The sequence below is a fragment of the Vipera ursinii genome (assembly GCF_947247035.1).
Source record: "Vipera ursinii genome assembly, chromosome: 1".
Classification (NCBI taxonomy): domain Eukaryota; kingdom Metazoa; phylum Chordata; class Lepidosauria; order Squamata; family Viperidae; genus Vipera; species Vipera ursinii.
In genome coordinates this window covers 332,400,244-332,426,763 of record NC_139512.1, presented here as the reverse complement: position 1 = coordinate 332,426,763, position 26,520 = coordinate 332,400,244, and the positions used below count along the sequence as shown (strand labels likewise).

Sequence of the window (26,520 nt, the reverse complement as noted above, 5' to 3'; positions counted from 1 at the left end):
GCTGTGGCTTGGGGGACACTTTTTTCAGCGCCATTGTAACTTTGAACAGTCACTAAGTGAACTGTTGTAAGTCGAGGACTCCCTGTACTTCATCACTTTTTTCCTTTTTTTTGGGTCATCAAGTTTTTGACACCTTGCTAGGCAACTGGTGGTACTCGGATGTTGCCATATGCTAAAAGTGGTACAATGGGTGAAAAAGTTGAAAAGCCCTGGGATAGAGCATTAGACAAAGGTCCTTCCACTTCTGTTACCTAAAATCTTTTAAAGTAGGAACCTTTTGCATACAGTGCAAATGCTCTATCACAGAGGTTTTTTTTTCCAACTTTGGCAACTAAGTTGTGTGGATTTCAATTCCCAGAAATCCCTAGTCAGATGCCCTTTATTCCAGGCACAATGCATTACAAAACTTTCATCAAATAAGCACTTGTAGTAATAGGCTTTTTTAAAAATTGTGTTTCTGGTAACTTGGGATACCTCACTGAGTAATTATTAAGCACAGTGCATCTACAGGAGTTTCAGAAAGGAATGTGGCTTTAAATTGTACTAAGCCAGAACAATAGACAGCTTGTGAATGAAGTGATGATAAGAGTTTCAAGTGTTATGATCTACTTACACAGGAGAGCCGGATTGGTATAGTGGTTAAGGTATGAGGCCAGAAACTGGAACTGTGAGTTATTTATTTATTTTATTTATTTATTAATGGGACTTATATCCCGCCCTATCTCCCGAGGGACTCAGGGCGGCTAACAACAACAAAACTTAAAGGTCTCTGTACAGTAAATTAAAATTAAAAATTGAAATAAATAAGTTATGGTCCCAGCTGAGGCATAAAGCCAGCTGGGTGACTTTAAGCCAGTTGCTTTCTTTTTCATCCTTGCAAAAAAGGCAGCGATAAACCACATTTAGAATATTGGCAACTAAACTACATTGACCTGTCCAGGCAGTCACCAAGTAGCAACTGTAAGAGGAATCTCGGAGTCCTAGTGGACAATCACTTAAATATGAGCCAGTAGTGTGCTGCAGCTGCCAAAAAAGCCAACACAGTGCTAGGCTGCATTAACAGAGGGACAGAATCAAGATCATGTGAAGTGTTAATACCACTTTACAATCCCTTGGTAAGGCCACACTTGGAATACTGTATCCAGTTTTGGGTCAACACGATGTAAAAAAGATGTTGAGACTCTAGAAAGAGTACAGAGAAGAGCAACAAAGATGATTAGAGGACTGGAGGCTAAAACACATAAGGAATGGTTGCTGGAATTGGGTATGTCTAGTTTAATGAAGAGAAGGAAGAGGGGTGCCATGATAGCAGTGTTCCAATATCTCTGGGGCTGCCACAAAGAAGAGGCAGTCAAGCTATTCTCCAAAGCAGGGCTTTTCAACTTTTTCACCCATTGTACCACTTTTAGGATATGGCAACATCCGAGTACCACCAGTCGCCTAGCAAGGTGTCAAAAACCTGATGACCAAAAAAGAAAAAGAAAAAAGTGATGAAGTACAGGTAGTCCTCAACTTACAACAGTTCACTTAGTGATTGTTTGAAGTTACAATGGCACTGAAAAAAGTGCCCCCCAAGCCACAGCCGAGCAGGACACCTGCCTGCCCGCCCAGCGGCGCTCTTCCTCCTGTCCGAGGTTTTCATTGTTGTCAGTATTTCTGTTGAGGATTGGCAGCGGGGGTGGGGGGGATGTTTGGTTTTTATTCCCCCCCCACACACACTGGATGGTTGCAGTAGATTTTGGTCACTTCATGTGACCCTGGGACACTGTGATCGTCATAAATATGAATCAGTTGCCAAGCATCTGAATGTAAATCACAAGACCCTGGAGATGCTGCAACATTTCAGCTGATTGGCGCTTCTTCTGGGCTCAGAAGCGCCAGGATCAGCACCAAGCTGCAGCTGGAGCCTGGCACTGATCTTGGTGCTTCCGCTGAGCCTTGACAGCCATGCAGCTCCAGCCATCTCTCGCTCAGGGTTGTGCAGTGCTGCCACCAGTCCAGCTCATTCCCGTCCCCCGCTTCCACTTTTCTAGGATGGTCACATACCACCTGCCAGGTGCCAATGTACCACAGGTGGTACCTGTACCACTAGTTGAAAAGCCCTGCTCCAAAGTGCCTGAAGGCAGGACAAGAAGCAACGGATGGAAACTAATCAAGGAGAGAAGCAACCTAGAACTAAGGAGAAACTTCCTGACAGTTAGAACAATTAACCAGTGGAACAAGCTGCCTCCAGAAGTGGTGAATGCTCTAACACTGGAAGTTTTTAAGAAGAGACTGGACAGCCATTTCTCTGAAATAGTATAGGGTTTCCTGCCTGAACAGGGGGTTGGACTAGATGACCTCCAAGATCCCTTCCAACTTGATGATGATGATGACTAAATGAAAGGTAGGCGCTCTATTTAAAAAGAAGAGGAAGCAGAGAAAGAACAAGTTTGGAAACAACTTTATTTTTCTTTAATATAGTTATTTCACTTTAGCTGTTGAATTGGCAGCACCTCTTTGCAAGACGATTTCCATTATTAATTGAAATCTGAAAGTTTAATTTCAATGCATCAAAACATTTTTCTGCATTTGGGAGATCCTTCAGTCACTTCTGGCTTGATTACAGCAATGCAGTAATCATGGAGCTGACCACTTGGAAGCTTCATCTGGTCTAGAAAGCAGAAGTGCAGGCAGTGTTGGTAAGTTCATGTGACATCCCTGCTATGTGAGCTGCACTGGTGGCCCATATGCCTTTGAGTGCAATCCAAGGTGTTAGTCATGACCTATAAAGCCCTACAAGGCACAGTGCTTCCTTACTTGAGGGACTGGCTATCTCACCAGGTGTTGACCTGGCCAGTTTGATTCAATAGGATTGATGCACTCTGCATTCACTTGATCAATGAAATTGATACCATCTATCACGGGTGTCAAACTGCCGGCCCACGGGCTGAATGCATCATAGCAAAACTGCACCCATCCCATTGCTGGCAATGGCAAAAAAGTTGTGATACATCACGACACATCATGTTATGTTGCGAGTTTGACACCCCTGATCTATCAGGACACTGAAAGCATGCTTTCCTGTTATAATACTTGCACTCTGGAATGAGGTTCCCCAGGAAATCAATGCAACTCCCACTATGTCGGAATTCCAGAAAGCTTTAAAGACTTAGCTGTTCTGCCATGCCTTGAGTTGAGGTGGTTGAGGGGTGACCTTTGGAGATGTCTGTGTAGGCATTGGTATTTTCACCATCCTGTTCTTTTAAACAAAAAACAAAAAAAAAAACCCAAACCTGTATTTCTTTGTCTTTATTGTGAGCCACCCAGAGTTAACCACCCAGAAGTTAGGCAATGCCTGAATTGAACTGAACTTTATTAAAGCTTAAAACATAATCTAGATTTTTTACAAACATTGAGATCTAAATTACTTTTAGGAGTACTTGCCATAGTTCTATCCTATTGTTCTATTTCATAGGGCTATTTATAATAATATAATTCAGTCTGCCTTCACTACAAATGCTTTACAGAACAAATCTGTTCAACCAGATGGAAACATCTTCTCGACTTTGAACAAAACTGGCAGTAAGATCAGCCTCGTAGACAGTCTTACCTGAAGAGCAGCTGGCCGTCACCAAGTTTCCTTGCAATTCTCAAACTACAGGTCTGAGTCACCTTATTTAGTTCAAGAGGCCTAACCAATATCCTGCTCAAAAGCACCAACAGGAACATGCTGGAGTGCCGCGATATGCAGAGAAACTAATAAAGAACTGATTCTCTAGAACCATAATGCTCAAACCCTCGTGCACACATAGCTTCCTTTCTTTTGTAACTTTCAGTATGGATAGTCAGAAGGACTAAGGAGATGCTAGGGACCATACTTGGGTTTGAAATGGACTGCAGCCACTTTGTGGAGGCCGACAGGAAGCATGCTGGCAAGCCACTGAAGGAGTGACCTGAGGTAGGAAGCTAAGCATGGCTTGGTTTTCCTGCCAGCTGGATATGAGGTGATCTACAGTTGGGAAGATTAGGCAAGGTTCACGGCCATCAATTAACAGTGTGTGGCTGGTTGCAGTAGGACTGCAAGCTTTCTGAGGTGCAAGTCTACCTTAGAGCAGCGTTTCCCAACCTTAGGAACTTGAAGATGCGTGGACTTCAACTCCCAGAATTCCCCAGCCAGCATAGCTGGCTGGGGAATTCTGGGAGTTGAAATCCACGCATCTTCAAGTTCCTAAGGTTGGGAAACGCTGCCTTAGAGGACTTTCTATTGCCCCATTGGTACCAAGTCTGGACATTTGGCCAGGATAGTATTTAACCCTTTTGAGTACTTTTGTCCAGTGGGGTGGGACAGTGCAGAGGTTGCTGAAAAGGAGCTGGAGACTTCAGGTGATGTGGCAGCACTGCCAGGCTGGGTGGAGACATTTGTGGGTCTGTTTCATCCAGCTTGAAACCATACTGGTGCTGGAAAGTTGCTCTCTGTGCTGCCGTTGGATACTTACCTGAATCATATCAGGAAACCCGGGGAGTCCAAACAACAAATAAAGCACCGGCCCGGCAGACTTTTGACAGTTGACAGCTGTCAAATGGCTGCCAAAAGCAACAGCGCATGCGCGCCGCCCCGCCGGCCGCCATTACCGATGACAGCTGTCAAACGAGCTGCCGGGACCAAACACGCACGCGCCGGATTTGACAGTTCCCGGAACTGTCAAAATCCGCAGTCCACAATCTGGTCCTCCGAACTGAGCCAAGCGCTCAGCTGAGAGGAATTCCCCGACAGCCGTCGAGCTGTCAGAATGCCGCTTGCCGATTGGCCGCTGACCAAGCGGCGGGAAAGTTACTGTTACCTGATTGGTTGTAATGTTTGACAGTTCACTATATAAGCCGGGATTGTTTTGACAGTCAGCTGCCCGGAGCTGAACCGAATAAACTTATGAACCTTGCCTACGGTCTCACTCTTGTCTTTGTAAAGACATTTCACCACCTGTTGGTTTAGCCCTTGGGACTCAGGTAGTGGAATCTTTGCAACACTGCCAATGTTTTAATTTTTGTCTAATTGTGGGGGCTGCTTCTCAGCCATAAAATTTTTCATGGCATAGGGCCTGATTGTTTGAGCAACCAATTGTCTCCAGTTATTTCTGATCATCCAGTGAGACTGGGCAAAGTGAATGTACTTCAGGTCCTATTATGTAATTGAGCAGTGTGGCTTCTCTGTGCGAGAGGTATATTTTGTCTTTGGAACACTTATGAATTCCTTGGTCTGGGTTTCCCCTCCACACACACACACACACACACACACTTTTAATTGTAAAATGCCAAGAATAATTCGGAAATATGTGGCCTATAAACTGTACAAATAAACAAACAATAATCAAGCTACTGATGCTGGTATTCAAGCCCATTTTAATTTTATTAGCTGCCTTGATTCCTTTGTCGATGCAAAAAGTGAAGATAAGTTATTTTAAAAAATAGATTACGTATTTGAAACACATGCTATAGATTTGGTATATCTTTAATATTACAATTTGACAGAATGCAAAATGTCCCCTATCATTTGTATAATGCAGTTTCTCGTTTTAGTGAGCAAAATAATTACCCAAAGGTGTTGTTAGTTGAATGTACGTTCCAAGACTCAGAAATTATTTCTTTCCTCCTCCCTCTTTAGAGTTTAGAATTAAATTGTGGCAGAGTGGAGGACAATTCTGAACATATAGTATTCAAACAGGAGAGCCTCAACTGAGTACTGATGTAAAATCCCACATAAAAACCCCGATTTAGAGTTACTTAAAGCTAATTTTCCCAATCCTAGTCTTTTGGGATTTCTGTATGCCAGTGCCATCACCTGAGTTATGCTTACAGATTATGGAAGGTTTGGAATTATAAAAGCCATCATTCCCAGTGTATTCTCCAAGAAAAGACCCAGATTTTGGGGAGCCCAATATCTAACAGTCTTGGAGACTTCCAAATCCTTCACAGCATCCTCCCTTGTGGAAATAAGGGGGTTGTAGTCACAGAAAGTACCAAACTGCTAAAAAAAAAACACCCTGAAATTGACTACTTCCCATCTTGAATTTACAGATCATTTTTGCTTTCTATAAAGCTGTAAGCTCCACCCACTACTGATAACAATCCTGCTACTGTTTCCTTAATTGCAAGATGAGAGACAGGTGAGTCAAGAACATAGTCAGTTATGCACATGGTTGTTCAGTCCTGTCAGCTTTCTTCTAAAACACACTTTCCACATCCATCAAATTAGGGGTCGAAATGAATTCAGGGGTATTATCATGCAATGAACATCATCTCTGCACCACAAAGATAAATTGGTTTTAGCTCCTTTTCCCAGGGAAATCAGAATTTGTTTGGATTTATAGCCAGTTTTATTACACAGAATTTAAGTGTATTAATTTTACTTAATAAACTTAAGTAAACTTTTACTTCTTTACTTCTCATGTTCTGGCATGCTTCTAATTATGTCAAAGTCACCTGGGTCAATTATAGCAAGTGTACATACTCTGTAATACTTCCCACAAGTTGTTCCCAGTTCAATATTGTTGCCGCTGTAGTTATGCAGAACAGTTTTGGCCAACATAGCATAGTACTCAATTTCTGACTTTCTCAAAGCAGCAGAGTTATTGGTTAGGATAACATATACTAGTTTGTTTATATCCAGGTACATACTGTATTTACCTTATTTTGTAACCAGCTGGAATCTTGAATTTATCGATTCTAAAGACCTCTTTATCTTTTTGGTGGCCACATCTCGGCCCTGCCGTTGCCAGAAGAAGGCTTCCAAGTTGTCCAGCCAATGAAAAAGGGCCCAGGGAAGTCAGAATTGATGTCAGAAGGGGAAAAAGGGTTTGCTACAGAAGTGGAAGAAAAGGGTAGTATTTCTAGGACCAGGATTTTTGAAAAGATGGAAAATAGTAGCAGCTTGAATTGTTGTTTTTTTTAAAGCTTACATTTCAGATAACTCTTCACTAGCACATATATACCACAGAGAATTTATGAATGTACATAACTGACTTTTCTGTGTTAGTGCATGATACTTATAGTTGCCCATTTAGATTAGAACATACAGTACGCCTTCCAGTTTAGAAAGAGGTGCACCTACAAGTCCCCAACCTGCATCTCAGCCTCAATGTTCAGGCTTTCATAGATGTGCTCAAAACATTTTTCTGGAATGGGTGGGGGTTCTTCCTCTTCTTGTTTCTTAGGCTCATCATGATTTTCAGGTTGGACTGGCTGAGGTGCCTTGGTACGTTTGCACACTCGAGCATACATGGCACTTAGTCTCCTTGAGTCAGACTCAAGCTGAGCCTGAGGGGCCTCTTTCTCAGGTGCCATGTCCTGCAACTGGCCATATGACTCCTGGCATGTTTCAGCTGGAGACAATTGCACATGCATGTTGTTGGATCCTGCAGCTTCAGAATCTTTCCCACCAAGCTCCATAGGCCCTGCTCCAAATCTATGTGTCGTGGCACAGATCGAATTATTATTATTAGCTGCCATCTGACAGCCTGTCCTTCCTTCCAACCAATCCTTGCTATATAATTCCTGTTCTTTAGTACCAACGCTTTCATAAACTTGGTTGTCCAGGTTCTGAGTCAATGGTAACATTCTAGACAGGCAGGCCTCTTTGGGAGTCACCGGGAGTTTTCTGAACTGCAGCGGGCTTGGGGATGGTACGTTGGAACCTGGTGCTGGTGGACTCACGTTTCTTTGATGATTCATGTTCAGTTTCTCCATCCTTTGTTGGCTTGAGTTAACTACCTGTGTGTATTTTGGAGAGTCTGCATTTCCTTGCTGAAGCTCTGAAGAAAATCCATTTGATTGCTGCTTTGCTTGGTGACTAGGCAAAGTGTTACCTGTACAGAAAAATATTACTTTAATTATACATTGCTAGAGATGCTTTTACAAGAGATGGGTTAGGCAATTTAATACATATTAGAAGTGCACTGTCCTTTGTCCCCAAGGATCGATCTCTCCTGTAACAAACACACTCAGCAGACATGTGCAGGTTGGCTCTGATAAACACATTCAAGAGACCAGCACAAAATGAATAAAATTTTGTTGAGCCATCAAACAGGATGAGCTTCAGAATAGTCCTGCTGCCCATGGACGAAAGAAGCTTCAGGATATGGCATGGGCAAAGTAAAAGGTAAAAGTTTTAAAAGTAAAGTTTCCCCCGCACATGCATGCTAGTCGTTTCCAACTCTAGGGGCCGGTGCTCATCTCCATTTCAAAGCCGAAGAGCCTGCACTTGTCCGAGGACGTCTCTGTGGTCATGTGGCTGGCATGAGTAGACGCCAAAGGTGCACGGAACGCTGTTACCTTCCCACCGTAGTGGTCCCTATTTTTCTACTTGCATTTTTACGTGCTTTGAAACTGCTAGGTTGGCAGAAGCTAGGACGAGTAACAGGTGCTCACTCTGTTACGCGGCACTTGGGATTCGACCCGCCAAACTGCCGACCTTCTGATCCACAAGCTCAGCTTCCTAACCCACTGAGCCACCACGTCCCTCTAAGTAAAAGGAGGGAGCAATAAAATGGATGAGAACCGACTTCCTACTATAAAGTGTCAGCAAGCTGTAATTTCTAAAAGCATCTCTCAAAAGATGGCTAATCCTTGAGTATAAGATTTAGATTTTTATGTTAGAGTGAGTTGGGAAGGTTTACTGTATATGAATTCTGTTGGAAAAATGGATAGAGAAGGGGAATGCGGACAGATGTAGACTATGTTGATAGGCTGATGATACATGAGAAAAGAATGGAATGCTTTGGAAGAAGGAAGCTGTAAGTAGATATTAGAGGTTGGCAGAAAGAGCTTGAAATTGTACCAGGATGGAAATTACATTATTACAACATTGCCCATTAATGCCACCAGAGGAGTAAGACAGGAGTAGAGGCAGCACTATCAATGGTTAGAGATAGATATAGAAATAGCCACCAACTGTGCTTTTATTTTTTTATTTTGTTCTGTTAAATCTTGTCTACATTCTTATCGTACTATTTTATGTAATTATTTTTGGGTTATTTAAATGTGTTTTATATGTTTATTTTAAGAAAGAAATTACCAGGAAATTATGGAGATTATAATACCAAAACAAATACACAAATAAGTAATCTTCGAACCAATACCAATCTTCCTCTTTCTATGTCACTTAAATATTTAGCTTCTATCAAGATTAGATATAGACATTTTGACTTTCTGTTAATGCACCTATAAATACCTAGCAATGCATAGGGTGGTATGTACAATAACCCTTAAGGGGGAAAAGCAACAAAACAGGAGAGCAGTTGTAATAAGTATCAACCAGGGAACTGACGTAGAGAACAAAACATGTCACCCCCACCATCCTTGAGAGGGGTCTTCTCTACGTTCTGCTTCTGTGCCAGTTAACACATGCTTCGGGAGGCATGCAAAAGAATTAGCACAGGGCAGAATCTGGGCACCTTTTGTAGGTTGTCAATTGCAGTGGCCAAGCACATTTGGCTGAATGCCAACACTTGTAATGAGTTTGTTCCTTTTGTTAAGTACTTAAGAGAAAGAGCAGGTTTCAACACTGTCTGCAGAAGCTGTCAAGAGACTTGCTGAGCAGGTTTCCTCTCCTAAAGATAAAATAACTAAGAGCATTTGTGTCTAGCAGGCTGGCCTTGAACCAGTAAGACTTTAAAGGCTGTTCCTGTATTCCTACCCTCCCCCCCTCCCAACCTTACAGCAGCTGGCCTGGGGTGGTGGGTGGGGGATGGAAGAGGGAAATAATGCAATGGGAAAACTTAACCCTCTGATCCACTCCAGCAGCTCCAATAAAAATCAGAATTTGACGTTTCCTTCCAGTGAACAGAACATTTGGGAAGATTCTACCGTGCCTCACTTTGGCTGGAAGAGTAACTTGGTGTTTTCTATCTTTCATAGTAACATTGTCCTTTGGTGTGTTTTTTTTTTACATGTGAAATAGCGAAAACTTAAAAGCATAGTAAAACTCTTCTACTGTCATTCTGTTTCTAGTTACCAAACAAACTTAACCCTTAGATTTCACGCGCACACTCAGTACATTAAAGGCGGCAAACATTTCTATATTTTGCTCCACAAACATCAAAAATGTCTGTCTTCCCAAACTGGTAAAACTATTATGAATGCTTGGGTGAAGAGCCAGGTCTTCACGGCTCTTCTACACAACAGCCAGATGGGGCCCATCTTGAGAAGGGCCTCAATTCAGAGGATAGGGCAGGGGTAGGCAACCTCGGCTCTTTTATGACTCATGGACTTCAACTCCCAGAATTCCTGAGTCAGCTATGCTGACTCAGGAATCCTGGGAGTTGAAGTCCATGAGTCATAAAAGAGCCGAGGTTGCCTACCCCTGGGATAGGGGCTGCTTCAGAGAAGCCTATAGCACCTCCAATCCACACAGCACAAATACAACATTAATAATGCCCAACAACTTCCTAAAAGCAAATCTGTCTTTTATTCATTTTTAGCACAGGAAGCTTCTAGATCAGGGGCCCTCAATCCTCAGGCCGTGGCCCACTACTGGCCGTGGCCTATTCAGAACCAGGCTGTGTGAATGGTGGTATGCACATGTGCACACATCTCAGCTCACACAAGTTGAGTTGCATGTGCATGTTTGTGCACTGGGCCGCCACTCACACATCCCGGTTCTCCTCTCTTTCCACCCCCACCCCGGGCTGTCAAGCCGCAAAAGTTAAGGACCTCTTTTCTAGAAGTTTATGTGACACTTTGATGGATTTAGCAAATAGACTAAAAAAAAAATATTTAACTTTGAGATTTACAGGTTTATTAATCAGGGTACCTCACCCCCCTACAGACACACCTTTTCTTAAAGTAAGACATGGAAAGTCCATTCAAACTTTATACTTGAATGTCTTTTGTTGTCAGCTCTGCTTGGTAGACCAGACCAGGTAATCAACTCTACGTGAAGGCTAAGTTACTTTTATTGAGATTGGCTATAGTAACAGAGTTTTGAAAGTCTGAGTGGCTTTACTTCCTTCTCCTTCTTACACTCCAGTGAAGCAAGAAAGCATGTAACTTGTTGCTTTGGCCTTAAAAAAAATGTTTCAAACCGTTTTGCCTAGGTAATGATTCTTGCACATTTCTGTCAAGATCATCTTTCCTACTTTCTTTTTTTCCTTCATTTTGTTTTGTTTGTGGATATGGACTCCTCTCTCTCCTCCAAATCCAATTTCTTACTTGACTGGAAAAGATTTGTTTTCTCTGGGCTGCTTTCCATGCACAAATATAGGACACCATGCAAACAAACCAAAGCCAAAAGTCATATTCCCACTTGGGTTTTGTGTTTATTTCTAAAATATATAATGGGCTTAGCTCAGGGGTAGGCAACCTTGGCTCTTCTATGACTCGTGGACTTCAACGCCCAGAATTCCTGAGCCAGCATGGGAGCCAGAACTCTGGGAGTTGAAGTCCATGAGTCATAGAAGAGCCAAGGTTGCCTACCCCTTGGCTTAGCTGAACAAACTAGTCAGGCATTTCAGAATGGAGCTCTTGATAGCTTAACTTTTCCTGATTCACGTGGGTCTAACGCTATCTTTGATATGCTCATTTCAAATTCGGCAGCTTCAATAGCAGTAGGAATTACACCTATATACCACTTCACAAGTGTTTTACTGCCCTCTCTAAGCAATTTACAGAGTCAGCATATTGTCCCCCATCAATCTGGGTCCTCATTTTACCAACCTCAGAAGAATGGAAGGCTGAGTCAACCTCGAGCCGGTGAGATTTGAACTGTCGAACTGCTGGCAGTTAGCAGTCGGCAGAACTAGCCTGCAGTACTGCATATCTAACCACTGTGCCACCACGGCTCTTTGCTTCTCAAGCCTGCTTTTAAGCCTACAAAGGAGGAAGAAAACATAACTCTTTCCTGGGTTCCTTGGAATTCCTGCCCCTTAGTCGAGAATTCCTCATTTCACTCCCAGTCTTTCCCCCACAAGTATTACAGTCTTTCTCATCAAGCAGTTCGCTCTGTAGATCTTCCCTTTTGAACCTTCAGTTAATCAGAATAGAGCTGGAAGGGACCTTGGAGGTCTTCGTTTCTTGTCTTGCTTTCTGCCGCTTTGGAAAATACGTTGACCCCCTCTTCTTGGTGGCAGCCCCTCAAATATCATGTCACCCCTGGTCCTTCTTTTCTTTAGACTAGCCATACCCCATCCCTGCAACTGTTCTTCATACGTTTTAGTCTCTAGGCCTTTAATCATTCTAGTTGCTCTTCTCTGCACTTTTTCCAAAGTCTTAACATTCCAGGTGTGGTCTTACTAAGGTTTTATAAAGCGGTCCTAATATGTCACGTGATTTTGATTCTATGCCTCTGTTTATACAACCAAGAATTATATTAGATTTTTTGGCTGCTGCCGTACACTGCTGGCTCATTTTCAAGTGATTGTCTACTAGGACTCCAACAGTTGCTGTTTTTGAGCCAGGTTTACCTAATCTCTATTTAATATTTAATCTATAATATTTAATATATTACTATAATTATATTACTATAATTACTATAATATATAATATATTAATTATATATATTAAACATATTAATATATTTAATGTATTTAATCTGAATTTAGCCTGATTGCTCCTATCAGATCTTCAGTTGCAGATTCCTCCTCCAACAGTGCCTGAATTCACATAGCATTTCAGTCCAGGTAGCACAAATACAACATCACATGTCCAACCACCTCCCCCTTTGCCTGGAAGATCTGTCCTTTAATCTGTTTTTATAAAAAGGCTCCTTGGCATCATAATTAGGCAGGATTTGTATGATTTGGGCAACAGACAAATGTTACAATTCTGTCCCAATCTGAGCATCTTATTCTACCACAATATTATACTGTATAATGATGTTTTGTTTTTGCACTTTTTAAACTTGTACACCACTTAGAATTGGCCATTTGAATAGTTTAAACAAAAAGTTAATTTCCAAGACAAAAGCAAATATGAAAAAAAAAAATTCCTAATTTAGCAGGGGGCCAAATCCTATCTCTTAACTTTCACCACTGAGATAAGTAACAGCTTCACTGATTCTATTGGTGTTGTTGGTCTGTCCCTTACCCTTAGGATTTGTGCTTCATCATTTATTTAATAATATACTCTGTGCACAAATGATAACATTTGGGAGAGCAAGGTTGTTAAAATTTAGAACTACTTGTTTTGCAGCAGAATGAGAATTCATTAGCCCTAATTTGATACAAACCCATCTTGATAAGTTTAAAGAGAGGGACACAGAAGAAATAGATTCCCACCTTCGGATTGACCTAGCCAATTATTAAAAATATAAACAGGAGACGGATGTCCATGACGGAAGGAAGGCAGAGAGGCCAAGAGCCTCAGAGGCTTCCTTGAAGGCCAAAAAGTAGTTGTGCCAATTGGCCAACATCATCTTCTCCCCTCTGACTGCTGACTAAACGTTCCTTTCTCCTCACTGTGAAACATTCCTGAAGGAAAATTCCTGCTGCAAATCTGCTTTAATGCTGCAAGAACTGAAACCTCTAGTCTAGTGCTATTGCTTAGGTTCAATACGGAGGTCCACTTGGTCCAAGGTTAGTTTGTTTTTATGGCTAAGCACTTTGATAATGAAGAACACACTATAGCAGGGGTGTCAAACTTGCAACGTCATGTGACGTGTCACAATAGATCGTGACTTTTTTGCCATTGCTGGCAATGGGGTGGACGCAGTTTTGCTATGATTTATCCAGCCCGTGGGCTGGTAGATTGACACCCCTGCACTATAGTATTGGACAGACACAAGTGCAAATCACAGTCTTCTTCTGAGTGACTTTGAACTAGTCCCTCTCTTCCAGCAACCTACGTCATGTCAAAATAAGGAAACTCTCCCTGCTTTGAGATCCTAAAGGAATGTGGAATTAAATAAAATGTAACTATTCAAAATGATGTTTATGTCCATTTACACTGGATTAAGCACGACTTGATTTTTATAAATTAATTAGGCACAAACAGCTACAAGACATGGGGGATGTTCACATATTGCACTAGGCTACAGTTTGTTTTAACCATAGTTTTTCACCACATTACAATTTATTGAATTCTCTCTCTCTTTTTTTTATTCTTTCAGGTCAATCCTGACTCCTGGAATCTGCCTGGACAAGTCTTGGCAGAGATTTTCAGAAGTAGCTTGCAGATGCCTCCTTCCTAGGGCCGAGAGTCGCCCTAAACAACAAGACGGGGGGGATTTAAATTTAATAAATAAACAATGCATATTGGCTTAATCCTCTGTGCACACAAATCAGCCTTTTCTTCATTGCATCTGTCACCTCAATCGCTTGTTCTATAAAAGTTGAAGCATACTGTCCAGTCTTCTCCTTTCCTGCCCATACATAATAAAGTTTATCTTTGAACATTTTTCCCATGCTGTTTGTTATTTTATCAATCTTTCTTCACTAGTACCATCTTTTCTCCAGAGGTTTAATCTGCCAAAATAAAGCCCAAACCTGTGTATGTCAGGAACTGTTAGGATTCAAACTGGAAACTTCTGAATCTGTAACCTCCCTATGCCACAACCATTAGAGCTTAAAGGAAGAGTAATGCACTATTAAATCTCCTCAGCTCCCAGCCAGCTGTCAACATTTCTCCAGTTTGGCTCTTGGATTTTCTGGACTACCTAAAGGGCAGTCCAGTATGAATTAGCTTTTGCTGAGCAACAAAATCTTTCCAAGTGGGTTTGCTTCTGGATGTACTTTGGGCAGCCCTTTCTTCTTGATTTGACCTCAGCTCTGACCCCAGCCTTGCTCTTTGATGCTTGTTCTTGCATCACCCTCAACTCGCTCCCTTGATCTGTTCCTTGACTTTGACTTCCTGCCTCAGTTCCTTCCTGACTCCTTTCTGGAACAGTCCCCACAATGCAGCTCCATCTAGCCTTTCCATGTCAGTCTTGCCTCTCCCTGTCTTAGGATCACAAGTATCAGCCTGTCTTCTTTCCTCTTTTTCTGCCTATTTGCGCTCCAACTGGTGCCCTTTATGCTTCTTTACAGAAACATTTTCATTTTCCTGCAGCAAGTGGGCTGTTTGGTTTTACTTGCACTCCCTCCTCTTCACTTAAAAGGGGTGAGCTGTGCATTGTGCCAAGTCTTCATTCCTGCTCTGCAGCCAGGGTGGGGAAGTCATGTCAATACACAACACCTGGTCCAAACCAGGACCATTCGCCCTAAATTTGTTGCCGTTTTAACTCTCCCAATAACCTGGTGTCTTCTCAGCCAAGTTGCAAAGAAAACCACAATGACTCATCAGACTTGGCAGAGCTTTGTGCCTGGGGTGTCCAAACCCACACACAAACGTGCACACACACACACGCACACATACACAGATAGAGTCCACCCCACATCTGAATCCCACAAATGACACGCTACAGTTTCAGCCTTTGGAGCCACCCTGTCTCCTACTTCTCTTCTATTCCCTGCCCTGGTCACATGCAGAACAAGGAGTTGGGGATTCAGCCCTGCTGCAAAGTAGCTGTAGTTTAAGGCTGGGAATTGAGCTGGCTGCAAACTTTGTCTCACAGGCCTTGTGCTGTTTAGCCAACAGCAGTTTGGTGTTAAGTTACGCTGGACATGTAGAAGTCTCTGGGGAAACAGTAGCAAAGAAAGAAACATGCTCAGCCCTGGAGTAGAGCATTAACGCTTTCTATCCAGAAAGAAAGAAAGAAAGAAAGAAAGAAAGAAAGAAAGAAAGAAAGAAAGAAAGAAAGAAAGAAAGAAAGAAAGAAAGAAAGAAAGAAAGAAAGAGAAAGAAAGAAAGAAAGAAAGAAAGAAAGAAAGAAAGAAAGAAAGAAAGAAAGAAAGAAAGAAAGAAAGAAAGAAAGACTTTGCAACTTTGCACATTCCACTTAATATTTGAACTGGAAGACAAATTTCAAAACAAGTGATAAGTTTGGATTCTTTACTGCACCTAAGGTGGCAAACTAATTTAGAGTTCAGGAGAGATTGGGAGGCAAACAGCTCTAACTTCCAGCATAGGGAAGCAGCTGGAGAAATAGGTTGGGTTATGTTGCTTTTGAAAGGGACAGTGTTACACAGGATGAGGAAATAACACATTTTACATTGTAAAACTTTGCTTTTTAAAATTGCTTTCAGATCCTCTGTGAGACCACAATCATTCCTGGAAAGAATCTTCCACAATTCTCTGATAATTGGCTGATAATTGAGTTTAGTTAGTTATACTCCTTTAACATATTCTACTCCTAGAGATAACATTGTGGGAGATACCCAAGCATTCTGCCTTGAACATTTAGAGAAAATGAATGGAAATGCAATAAATAAAATAATAGATAAGCAGAGCATGGCAGATACATCAGACAGAATAATTAGGATGTTATTAAAACAGCAGTAAACGAACATTCAGCTGCCAGTTTCACACATACACGTCAAAGGAAAAACCTCACTAAAAGCAAGATTTTCTCCCAAATAATGCATAGGCTTAAGTTGTATTTTTCTCCATTACCTGAGAAAGGGACACTACGGTACTTAATTTCTCTTCTCCAGGCCCACAAAAAGTTCAAATGCAGGACTTCAGGATATTGAGCCAGAGTCATAACCCCACAGTTCAGATATAATCAGAGTAGAAGAGTAGAAACTTGGACAGGTTTACCAAAGGAGTAAACCTTCTCCTTCCTTCTTGATGACTTTCTTCTCTAGCAACATTAAGCCAGTGGCACCTTTTGAAACTATCCATCTATTACTAACTATTTGACATGCTGTACCATCAGGTTTTCTTCCATAAAGAAATGCACCTCTCAGGATCAGTTCTGCCATTAGTCAAGACAGAGTCAGGAAAAGAGACAGCTAATGGTGGCACTAGGGATTGAAATGGTGGCCTCTCCTTTAGCATACTGCTGAAATACCAAATGGGAACTTAAGGTGGGGGGGGGGAGGAGACGGCCATGGGGTCAAGGCCTAAAGGTGTTAAGAAGAATGCTTGACAGATAATCACATTTAAGTACACATCCAGATCATTCATCCCTGTGCCTGGTATAAGGAAGCATGAAAAAATTACTTTATTAATTTAAATATCCCACCCATCTCACAGCAGCTCTGGGAAGCTTACAATGTAATCAGAAGTTTAAAAAAGCGCTAAAAACCCATTAAAATGAAAATAAGAAGATTAAAAGTTAAGAACAAGTATGAGGGACGCGGTGGCTCAGTGGGTTAGGACGCTGAGCTTGTCGATCAGAAGGTCGGCAGTTTGGCGGGTCGAATCCCGAGTGCCGCGTAACAGAGTGAGCGCCTGTTATTCATCCCAGCTTCTGCCAACCTAGCAGTTCAAAAGCACGTAAAAATGCAAGTAGAAAAATAGGGACCACTACGGTGGGAAGGTAACAGCGTTCCGTGCGCCTTTGGTGTCTAGTCATGCCGGCCACATGACCACGGAGATGTCCTCGGACAAGCGCTGGCTCTTCGGCTTTGAAACGGAGATGAGCACTGGCCCCTAGAGTCGGAAACGACTAGCACGCATGTGCGGGGGAACCTTTACCTTTACCTTTTATGATGGGCAGCTTGGGGTTGCTCGTCATCTTGGTTCTTGGTTGAATTTACTCTTACAGATCAGCCACTCCCAATGCAGCAGAGCACTGCCAGGGCCCCAGGCCAAACAGCAGAGCCAAGTTTTTAGGCTCTTCCAGAAGGCCAGGAGTGTAGAGACAGACCTCACCTCTGAAGGGAGAATATTGCAGAGGATGGAGGCCACAGCAGAAAAGGCTCTTCTCCTGGACCCTGCCAGCTGAATTTCTGTGGCTGATGGGATCTGAAGTAGGCTCTTTCTGCTGGAATGAGTGGGGCAGGTTAGTCCCATTAGGGTAATGCAGTTCCTCAGATACCCTGCACCCATGCCACAAAAGATTTCAAAGATGATGAGCAATACAGTAGTCCTTGACTTATGACCACAATTGAACCCAACATTTCTGTTGTTAAACAAGACTGTTGTTAAGTTGGCTTCCCCATTGACTTTGCTTATCAGAAGGTCGCAAAAGGTGATCACGTGGTCCCAGGACACTGCAACTGTCATAAATACATGCCAGCTGCCAAGGGTCCAAGTTGTGATTGCGTGACGGTGGGGATGCTGTAACAGTCACAAAGTAAAAAATAGTCAAAAGCCACTTTTTTCAGTGCCACTATAACTTCGAACGGTCGCTAAACAAATGGTTGTAAGTTGAGGACTACCTGTACCTTGAATGAGATCCGGGAGCAAATTGGTAACAGTGAAGGTCAAGTAACAGCAGTGTCACATATGCCACTCAAGGGGCTTCCAGAACTGTCCGTGCTGCTGCGTTCTGTACCAGATGTAGCTTCCAAATGCTCTTCAGGGGTAGCCCCACAAAGAGCATGTTGCAGAAATCCAACTGGGAGATGACCAGGGCAGGAGTGACTGTGCACAGAGCCTCACAATCCAGGAAAGGATGTAACTGATTCTCTCCTAGCCACAACTGTCACCTGCTCTTCAATAACAGATTAAAAGAACCTGTTGGTTGCTTTTAGTTTTTGCAATTGTTTTTATTGACTTATCATTGCTTTTACTGTTTTTCATTGCATTTTGTTTTGCAATCTTCTATGTTTTTCCACTATACTGAAAAAGAATGCTATACAATATTGTTTGCAGATAGGACAAAAGCAAAAGTAGGAGCGTTGCATAAAAGCATTTCTAAATTGGGAGTTATTTATTCTGATTGAAAAACCTGTACAATCAAAGCAGACGACTGTTCAAGTTAGCAGTGTAATTTATATAGCTGTATTTATTCAGTGGGTACTACAGAATTTATTCCCAAAGATGCAAAGGACTGTAGCCTCAGTCAATGCTATAAAAATATCATTGTAAAACCTGAGCTGTAAAGTTAAGCATTTCATATAGCAACGAGGATACAACAAAGTTTATCTAAAATCTGTTTAAAATCAGATCTGTTTACTTATATAGGTCAGCTATCTTGTGGCTCTGGTTTAGCCATCTTTCTTTCTTTCTTTTGAATTAATTTTAATTGTTTGTTTTTTCCTTGCAAGCTTTAACAGGAGATGCCTTGATTTTTAGATCATACCAACTGACTAGCCTGGAGATGTGAGTGTGCTTCAAATGTGTTTGTTTTTAATTTTCATTAAAAATATGAACACACAAAAACGCATGCATGCACCTTGTTTATGTAGGAGTTTTGCTCCAAGCAACAATGGGGAAGGAAAGCTCCTAAAGATCATACTTTCTCATTTTACAAAACTTGGCAAGCATATAAACTGAACACCCAGTTCAGATCTGGAGGGGAAGGATATCTATCTCTGCGGAGCATTGCCTTCAAGGCATAAGGCTATTCACGGATGAAAAGCTATTGTTTCAGCAGGAAAGTGAATTTCCCCTTTCACTGCTGGCCTGCACTGCTGGCCAAAGGCAAGGAGGGAAAACAATTCTTTCTCACGCTCCTGTGGAAAGTGAAATGTCATACAAGTCCAACACAACCAACACTTATTTTATAACCCAATAAAAGGAATCTCTTTGGGGAAGGATCACCAAAACCCTCTGGGTCACCAATTATTCCTGGTGAACCTTTCACAAAGCTTTTCTCCACAGATCTCTTAAATTGCTCTCTACTCATCCTTGAGCCAAAAGAACTAAACCAGCATAAAAGCTGCTCTCTCCACTGCCCATGTTTATCTTCCTCTGCAGTTCTGACTTACTGCCAGATAACAGTGTCTTGGGTGTGCCAGAGCATGTTGAGTGCAGCTGCTGGTTAAAATGTGGTTTTACTTCCCTCCCCTTCTCTTAATATTATTAGCCAGAAGGAACCATCACAACACTTCTGTGATTAGTGGATGGTTTGGCAAATGGCTAGATCCCTCAGTTTTGCTAGCTATCATACTCTGATACAGCTACAGACACTGGATAGTTGACATATGAGCATCGAGGCTGTTTGTAAAGCAAGAATGACTTTGATTTTTAATAGACAGCTTCTCCAGCCTATCAGGTGGTAGGTGGGCTTGTTTTAACATGGATTCAGTGGATTTTCAAAAGACCGCTAAACCAACACCTCTTGCTCACTAGTTGGCCTCCTTTACCACACAAATCAAGTGCTAGGCTTGCAGATAATTGGAAATAATAATAATAATAATAATAATAATAATAATAATAATAATAATAATAAGAAGAAGAAGAAGAAGAAGAAGAAGAAGAAGAAGAAAAAGAAAAAGAAAAAGAAAAAGAAGAAGAAGAAGAAGAAGAAGAAGAAGAAGAAGAAGAAGAAGAAGAAGAAGAAGAAGAAGAAGAAGAAGAAGAAGAAGAAGTAGTAGTAGTAGTAGTAGTTGGAAGGGACCTTGGAGGTCATCTAGTCCAACCCCCTGCTTAAGTAGGAAACCCTATACCATTTCGGACAAATGGCTGTCCAGTCTCTTCTTAAAAACCTCCAGTGTTGGAGCATTCTGGAGGCAGGTTGTTCCACTGGTTAATTGTTCTAACTGCCAGGAAGTTTCTCCTTAGTTCTAGGTTGCTTCTCTCCTTGACTAGTTTCCATCCATTGCTTCTTGTCCTGCTTTCAGGTCCTTTGGAGAATAGCTTGACTCCCTCTTCTTTGTGGTGGCCCCTGAGATATTGGAACACTGCTATCATGTCACCCCTCACTCTTCTCTTCATTAAACTAGACATACCCAATTCCAGCAGCCATTCCTTATATGTTTTAGTCTCCAGTCATCTTTGTTGCTCTTCTCTGTACTCTTTCTAGAGTCTCAACATCTTTTTTACATCATGGTGACCAAAACTGGATGAAGTATTCCAAGTGTGACCTTACCAAGGCATTGTAAAATGGTATTGATACTTCACGTGATCTTGATTCTATCCCTCTGTTAATGCAGCCTAGCACTGTGTTGGCTTTTTTGGCAGCTGCAGCACACTGCTGGCTCATATTTAAGTGATTGTCCACTAGGACTCTGAGATCCCTCTCACAGTTACTACTATTGAGCAAGGTACCCCCTATACTATACCTGTACATTTGGTTTTTCTTGCCTAAATGTAGAACCTTACTTTTTTCACCATTGAATTTCATTTTGTTAGATAGTGCCCAGTGTTCAAGTCTGTCCAGATCCTCCTGTATCTTAAGCCTGTCTTCTGGAGTGTTGGCTATTCCTGCCAGCTTGGTGTTGTCTGCAAATTTGATGAGTTCCTCATTTATTCCTTTGTCCAAATCGTTGATAAAGATGTTGAAGAGCACTGGGCCCAGAACAGAGCCCTGGGGCACCCCACTACACACTTCCCTCCATGTAGATGTGGTTCCATTGAGGACCACACGCTGAGTACAGCCGGTCAGCCAGCTACGAATCCATCTGGTGGTGATGCTATCTAACCCACATTTTTCTATCTTATCAAGTAGTAGGTTGTGATCTACTTTATCAAATGCCTTACTGAAGTCCAAGTAAATTATATCTACAGCATTCCTCTGGTCCACTAATTTTGTCACTTGGTCAAAGAATGTAATAAGATTTGTCTGGCATGATCTGTTTTCGAGAAACCCATGTTGGCTTTTAGTGATGACTTTGTTTGCATCAAGGTGTTCGCTGATTTGTTGTTTGATTATCTTTTCCAGAATCTTCCCAGGTATTGAGGTCAGGCTGATAGGTCTGTAGTTTCCAGGATCTATTTTTTCCCCTTTTTTGAAGATGGGAACTACATCAGCTCTCTTCCAGTCCTCTGGTAGTTCCCCAGAGCTCCAGGATCTTTGAAAAATATAGTGCAGTGGTTCTGAGATCACGTCTGCCAGTTCCTTGAGAACCTTGGGGTGTAATCCATCTGGTCCTGGTGATTTGAACTCGTCTAGGCTGGACAGGTGCTTACCATTTTCTTGCCTATCTTAACTTGCGTTTCTATTCTGTTTTTTATGGCACTGTTTTTGGTAGGTTGGACTGTTTTTTCCCTTTGTGTAAAGACAGATGCAAAAAACGAGTTAAATAGTTCTGCTTTCTCCCTGTTGCTTGTCACCTTCTTGCCACTTTCCCCCACTAATGGACCAATCATTTCCTTCACTTTTTTTCTTGCTTTTTACATGTTGAAAGCAGCTTTTTTTGTTATTTTTGACTTTGGTCGCAAGCCTTAGTTCATTTTGAGCCTTAGCTTCCCTCACTTCATCTTTGCAGGCACGGGCTATTTGCTGATATTCTGCCTTAGTTATGTGCCCCTCTTTCCACTTCTTATACTTGTCCTTTATTGCGTGATAAAACTGGAGAGATGCTTCTCCTTGTAATAGCCCACAGATCAGCTGTTTTGTTCCCAAAGGAAGCCACCCAAAAGCCTGTATGTGCGTAAAAATGCTATCTGATAAAGCAGTCTTTACAATGCAGCTCTTCCACATCACATGTTAGCGGTCCAGTGGTTCTGAGAAGTAGGAAGCACCTGGTCGCTCTACCCTGTTCTATCTCCCTCCAGAAGAAAAAGGATCTAAAGGACAGCAATCTGGGCCCCAGGGGAGGAAGTACACGAAATACCAGCTTAAATGACAAATAGGTGGCGGGTCATCTGCCTTCTATGGGCCATCCCTAGAAGAAGAACATGAACACAAAGCATGACACATCTTTGTACTTAAAGCCCTCATCTTTAAACTACCACTGGTTGCTGCTGACCTAAGAGAAAAACAATATGTTAGTTCCAGTACAGCTTACTACAAAGAGGCTACCTCAAGCTTTAGCTAAGGCATCATGGCAGAATAAAGATGTTGCCAGAAGATGTTTGTATGATGGTAAGAAACAAAGAGAGAAAGGCCCTTAGGGAGATTAAATGGAGGAGTCTGAAATTCTGCCAAAGCAGTGGGCAGTTCCGAATACAGAGATAATTCAGCCTCTTAATCTTCAGTGTTTTAGTTTTCAACTCCTTAGCCTTTACATGGCCAACTCCAGAGCAGCACGTACTTATCCTGATCTTGCTTCATATTACTATATAGAACAATTGCATCCCAATGGCTTTGGGAACGGGTGGGGCGGGGGGGGGGAGGGAAGAGAGCAAAAAGGTTCTGAGAAGACGCCATTCAGATTTAAATACTAGCAGATCTCCCTCCAAAATCCAGCCACACAGTATAGCAGGATTCAAGAGGTGTGAGCCAACTCAATAAAAATCATAGTTAGAAACCAAAGTGATAAGTAACCTTCTATTCATGTGGCCAAAAGACTGCCCCTTGTTAAAAAGAGGTCTACTCTCCTCCTGCCCACTCTGTAACCTCCACTTCCAGGGGTCATGGGGAAGTAGTCCTAATTACAACAACACAGCAAACCCAACACAAACTCCAATCCATCCTTCTGTTTATACTTTACAAACATTATAAAGACATTACACATGATTAGCGATGATAGAAAGGACAACTGCTTGCTAAACAACAGCAAGATATAATCAATCTTGATCCTCTGTCAAGGCTCAGGCACATTCCACTTGTCAGCTGTCTTGCAGTTGCAAATAAAGGGTTTGCCTATTCCTGAGTCCTGGGAAGCCAAAGCCACCTCAGTAACAGAAATATCACGCTAAACAGGAGAAATGTCTCTCATAGGGCATGCTTATGGGATACATGGAAACTGCACAGATAGGCTGTCCAACCAATTAGGAGAAGATTCATGTGAACCCCCATTATAGGAGATTTTCACCAAAGTTCAGATGGCCCAGTTTTTTCAGAAAACTCCTCCTCCTCTTCTGGCTATTCTGAAGAATAACACATTGTCTACTAAAATTAATTTTGATCTGCACAACTACTTTAGTGTCCATTCTTTGCTTTGCCATGGACCAAAACATTCTATAAAGGACTCCTAGCTTCTTTTGTAGTCAAAGAAAAGTATGCCTTTAACTCAGTAAGAAGCATAGTGCAGATGGTCCTCATTTAATGACTACTCATTCAGCAACCATTCAAACTTGCAGCTGTGTTGAATGAGAGGCAGTTACAAAAGTTCTGACTGCTGCAGGACCCCACAATCATATTATTGGGATGCAAGCACTCTGCAGCCAGCTCAGATTTCTGACTGTTGCCCTTCCAGTCACAGAATCATAATTTGTGACTTTCCACAAGCAAAGTCAATGGGAAAGCCAGCAGAAAGTGGTGATCGATCGTGTGAGGGCCTCATGTAACAGCCCCCCACCTCCGTTCCCTGCTCAGTGTTGGTAACTGGGAAATGCCAAAACAGCTGTCGCTAAGCAATGTAGTCTTGTAATATTATGCTTTACCTCGCTTAGTGACAGGGTTCCCAGTCCGAATTGCCATCGTAACCCAAGCATTACCTGAATGCAACAACTTCATAGAGATTTCTAAAATCACTACCAAAATCCCTTCCACCAAAATAAGGGTAAGGTTTATGTACAGCTAGATAGCAAACTGGAAGATGGGTTGCCTCCAGAAAGGAAGGCAACCCATCTTTTCTTGCTCTAGTCCAGGGGTGTCAAACTGCCAGCCCGGGGGCCAGATGCATCATAGCAAAACTGCGCCCACCCCATTGCCAGCAATGGGAAAAAAGTCGCGATACGTTGCGACATGTCATGTGACATCATTGCAAAATATTCCCACCTGCAGCTTAATCCTATGCATGCTTAAAGGTAAAGGTAAAGGTTCCCCCACACCTGCGTGCTAGTCGTTTCCGATTCTAGGGGCCGGTGCTCATCTCCGTTTCAAAGCCGAAGAGCCAGCGCTTGTCCGAGGACGTCTCCGTGGTCATGTGGCCGGCATGACTAGACGCCAAAGGCGCACGGAACGCTGTTACCTTCCCACCGTAGTGGTCCCTATTTTTCTACTTGCATTTTTACGTGCTTTCAAAACTGCTAGGTTGGCAGAAGCTGGGACGAGTAACAGGCGCTCACTCTGTTACGCCAAACTGCCGACCTTCTGATAGACAAGCTCAGTGTCCTAACCCACTGAGCTACCACGTCCCTTACTATGCATGCTTATGCAGAGGTAAATCTATTATATGTGTTTTTGTTGCAATCTTTGATTTGTTATTGTAATCCACACTTCTTTAAGACAAGCCCACACTCAGTTTAGTTCCTGACTTTTTCATTCAAATAACAACTTCATGGATTCAGGCTGAACAGGAGTAACTGTTTCAAAACACACAGGAATTTTAATTTAATATTCTTTAGTCTAGTCCAGCGGTAGGCAACCTTGGCTCTTTTATGACTCGTGGACTTCATCTCCCAGAATTCCTGAGCCAGTCTAGAGAAGCAAGCTGCTCATTTTTATCAGAAATAAATCTTGGAAATTTACAACATTGTGCTTTCCTTATATGAGTGAATGACATCTACTTATATAAGGGGAAAAGTTCACTCAGGGCAACTTCAAGTTGCTCTCCATTTTCCAGTGACCAATTCCAACGAAGGTCACGTTCCTTTCATTGTATTTTGAGGAAGGTTCAATATAGAGAAAAATAAAACTCCTGAGAAAATCCAGGTAATTGGAATACTTATTTACCTGTGGGGAAAAAGAAACATGACAGAAAAAAATGTGGATACCTCTGATGTTTGAATCATAACAATAATTTGGGAGGAAAATTGCAAGTCAATGAGATTCCTTGTGCAATGTGTATTGCAAAAGAGTACTTATTTACACACACAGCCTATTTTAAGTATCCAAAGCACTTCATGTCCAACCACCTTACCTGTGCGTAAACATTGATCTGCAAGAGACTTTCTTTCTGCAGGCAACCCATCTTCCAGTTTTGTCTGCATAAGAAACCAAACAGACAAATGAGTCAAGGTATAGATTCTCAGATTCTCCTACCAAATAAAAGGACATTGCCAAGCAACGGCCTGACTAAACGAAGGGCTTAACAAGGCCATATATGCAAAACATTTATTTTTTAAAGGAAATAAATAAATCCAAATAGGTTTGTTGAGTGGGACTGTAGTTCTGCAAGAAACAGTCAAAACAGACTTCTTGTGATTGCTTTTGGACTGCTGCATGAGTAAAAAAAACTCTACGTTAGACATGTCAAACACAAGGACCGCGGGCCAGGGCTGGCCCACTATGTGATTCCATGTTGCTGCCGGTCTTGCTATCCCACATCAGTGGGCAGGGGCAGTCCCGGGGAAAGGAAAGCCTCGTGGCTGCGAGGCTGGAGGTGCTGGTGGGAGGGGTGCAGCGCTGATCTATAACCTGGTTGCCTCCATCAAAGCCAGAATGCACTCTGTTATGTATTAGGTAAAGAGTGCTATGCTGTACTCCTCTGCCTGGCGTCCTTCCTGCGATCCAGAACCCACTACACAATACACTCAGCCTTAGATCCCTGGGGCAGCCCCATCCCGCCCCCTGTGCATGCGTGCAAGCAGAGTCCGGCGTCCCTGCTGGCTGACTTGCCCCACAGGTTGACTTCACCCAGGATGCCGGCCGTTTCTTGTGTGCACACCCGGGGGGCAAGCCAGAGGTGGTGGGGCAGCTCCTTGCTGGTTCCAGGGCTGCCCCGTGGATCTAAGGCTGAGCACATCCTGGCTCTGATGGATGCAACCAGGTTGTAGATCAGCGTCACCACCACCCCTCCCACCAGCACCTCCAGCCTCGCAGCCACGAGGCTTTCCTTTCACCGGGAC

At 42.5% G+C, this 26,520-nt stretch overlaps 1 protein-coding gene and 1 pseudogene across 2 annotated transcripts in view; both read right to left on the bottom strand.

Moving 5' to 3' along the window:
- Positions 1–6,415: 6,415 nt before the first annotated feature.
- LOC310649913 (large ribosomal subunit protein eL30-like) lies at positions 6,416–7,036 on the bottom strand (annotated as a pseudogene). The gene is made up of 2 exons: positions 7,000–7,036; positions 6,416–6,762 (listed from the first exon to the last, which is right to left on the bottom strand). The product of its transcript is annotated as a large ribosomal subunit protein eL30-like (transcript).
- The window catches only part of LOC310631764 (uncharacterized protein), a 43,752-nt gene continuing 23,870 nt past the window's right edge, over positions 6,639–26,520 (bottom strand). The window contains exons 4-5 of the mRNA XM_083348456.1: positions 25,593–25,656; positions 6,639–7,841 (exon numbers count right to left, since the gene is read on the bottom strand). Coding sequence (XP_083204582.1) covers positions 7,084–7,841; positions 25,593–25,656 — 822 coding nt within the window. The 3' untranslated portion in view covers positions 6,639–7,083. The remainder of the gene's footprint in view (positions 7,842–25,592; positions 25,657–26,520) is intronic.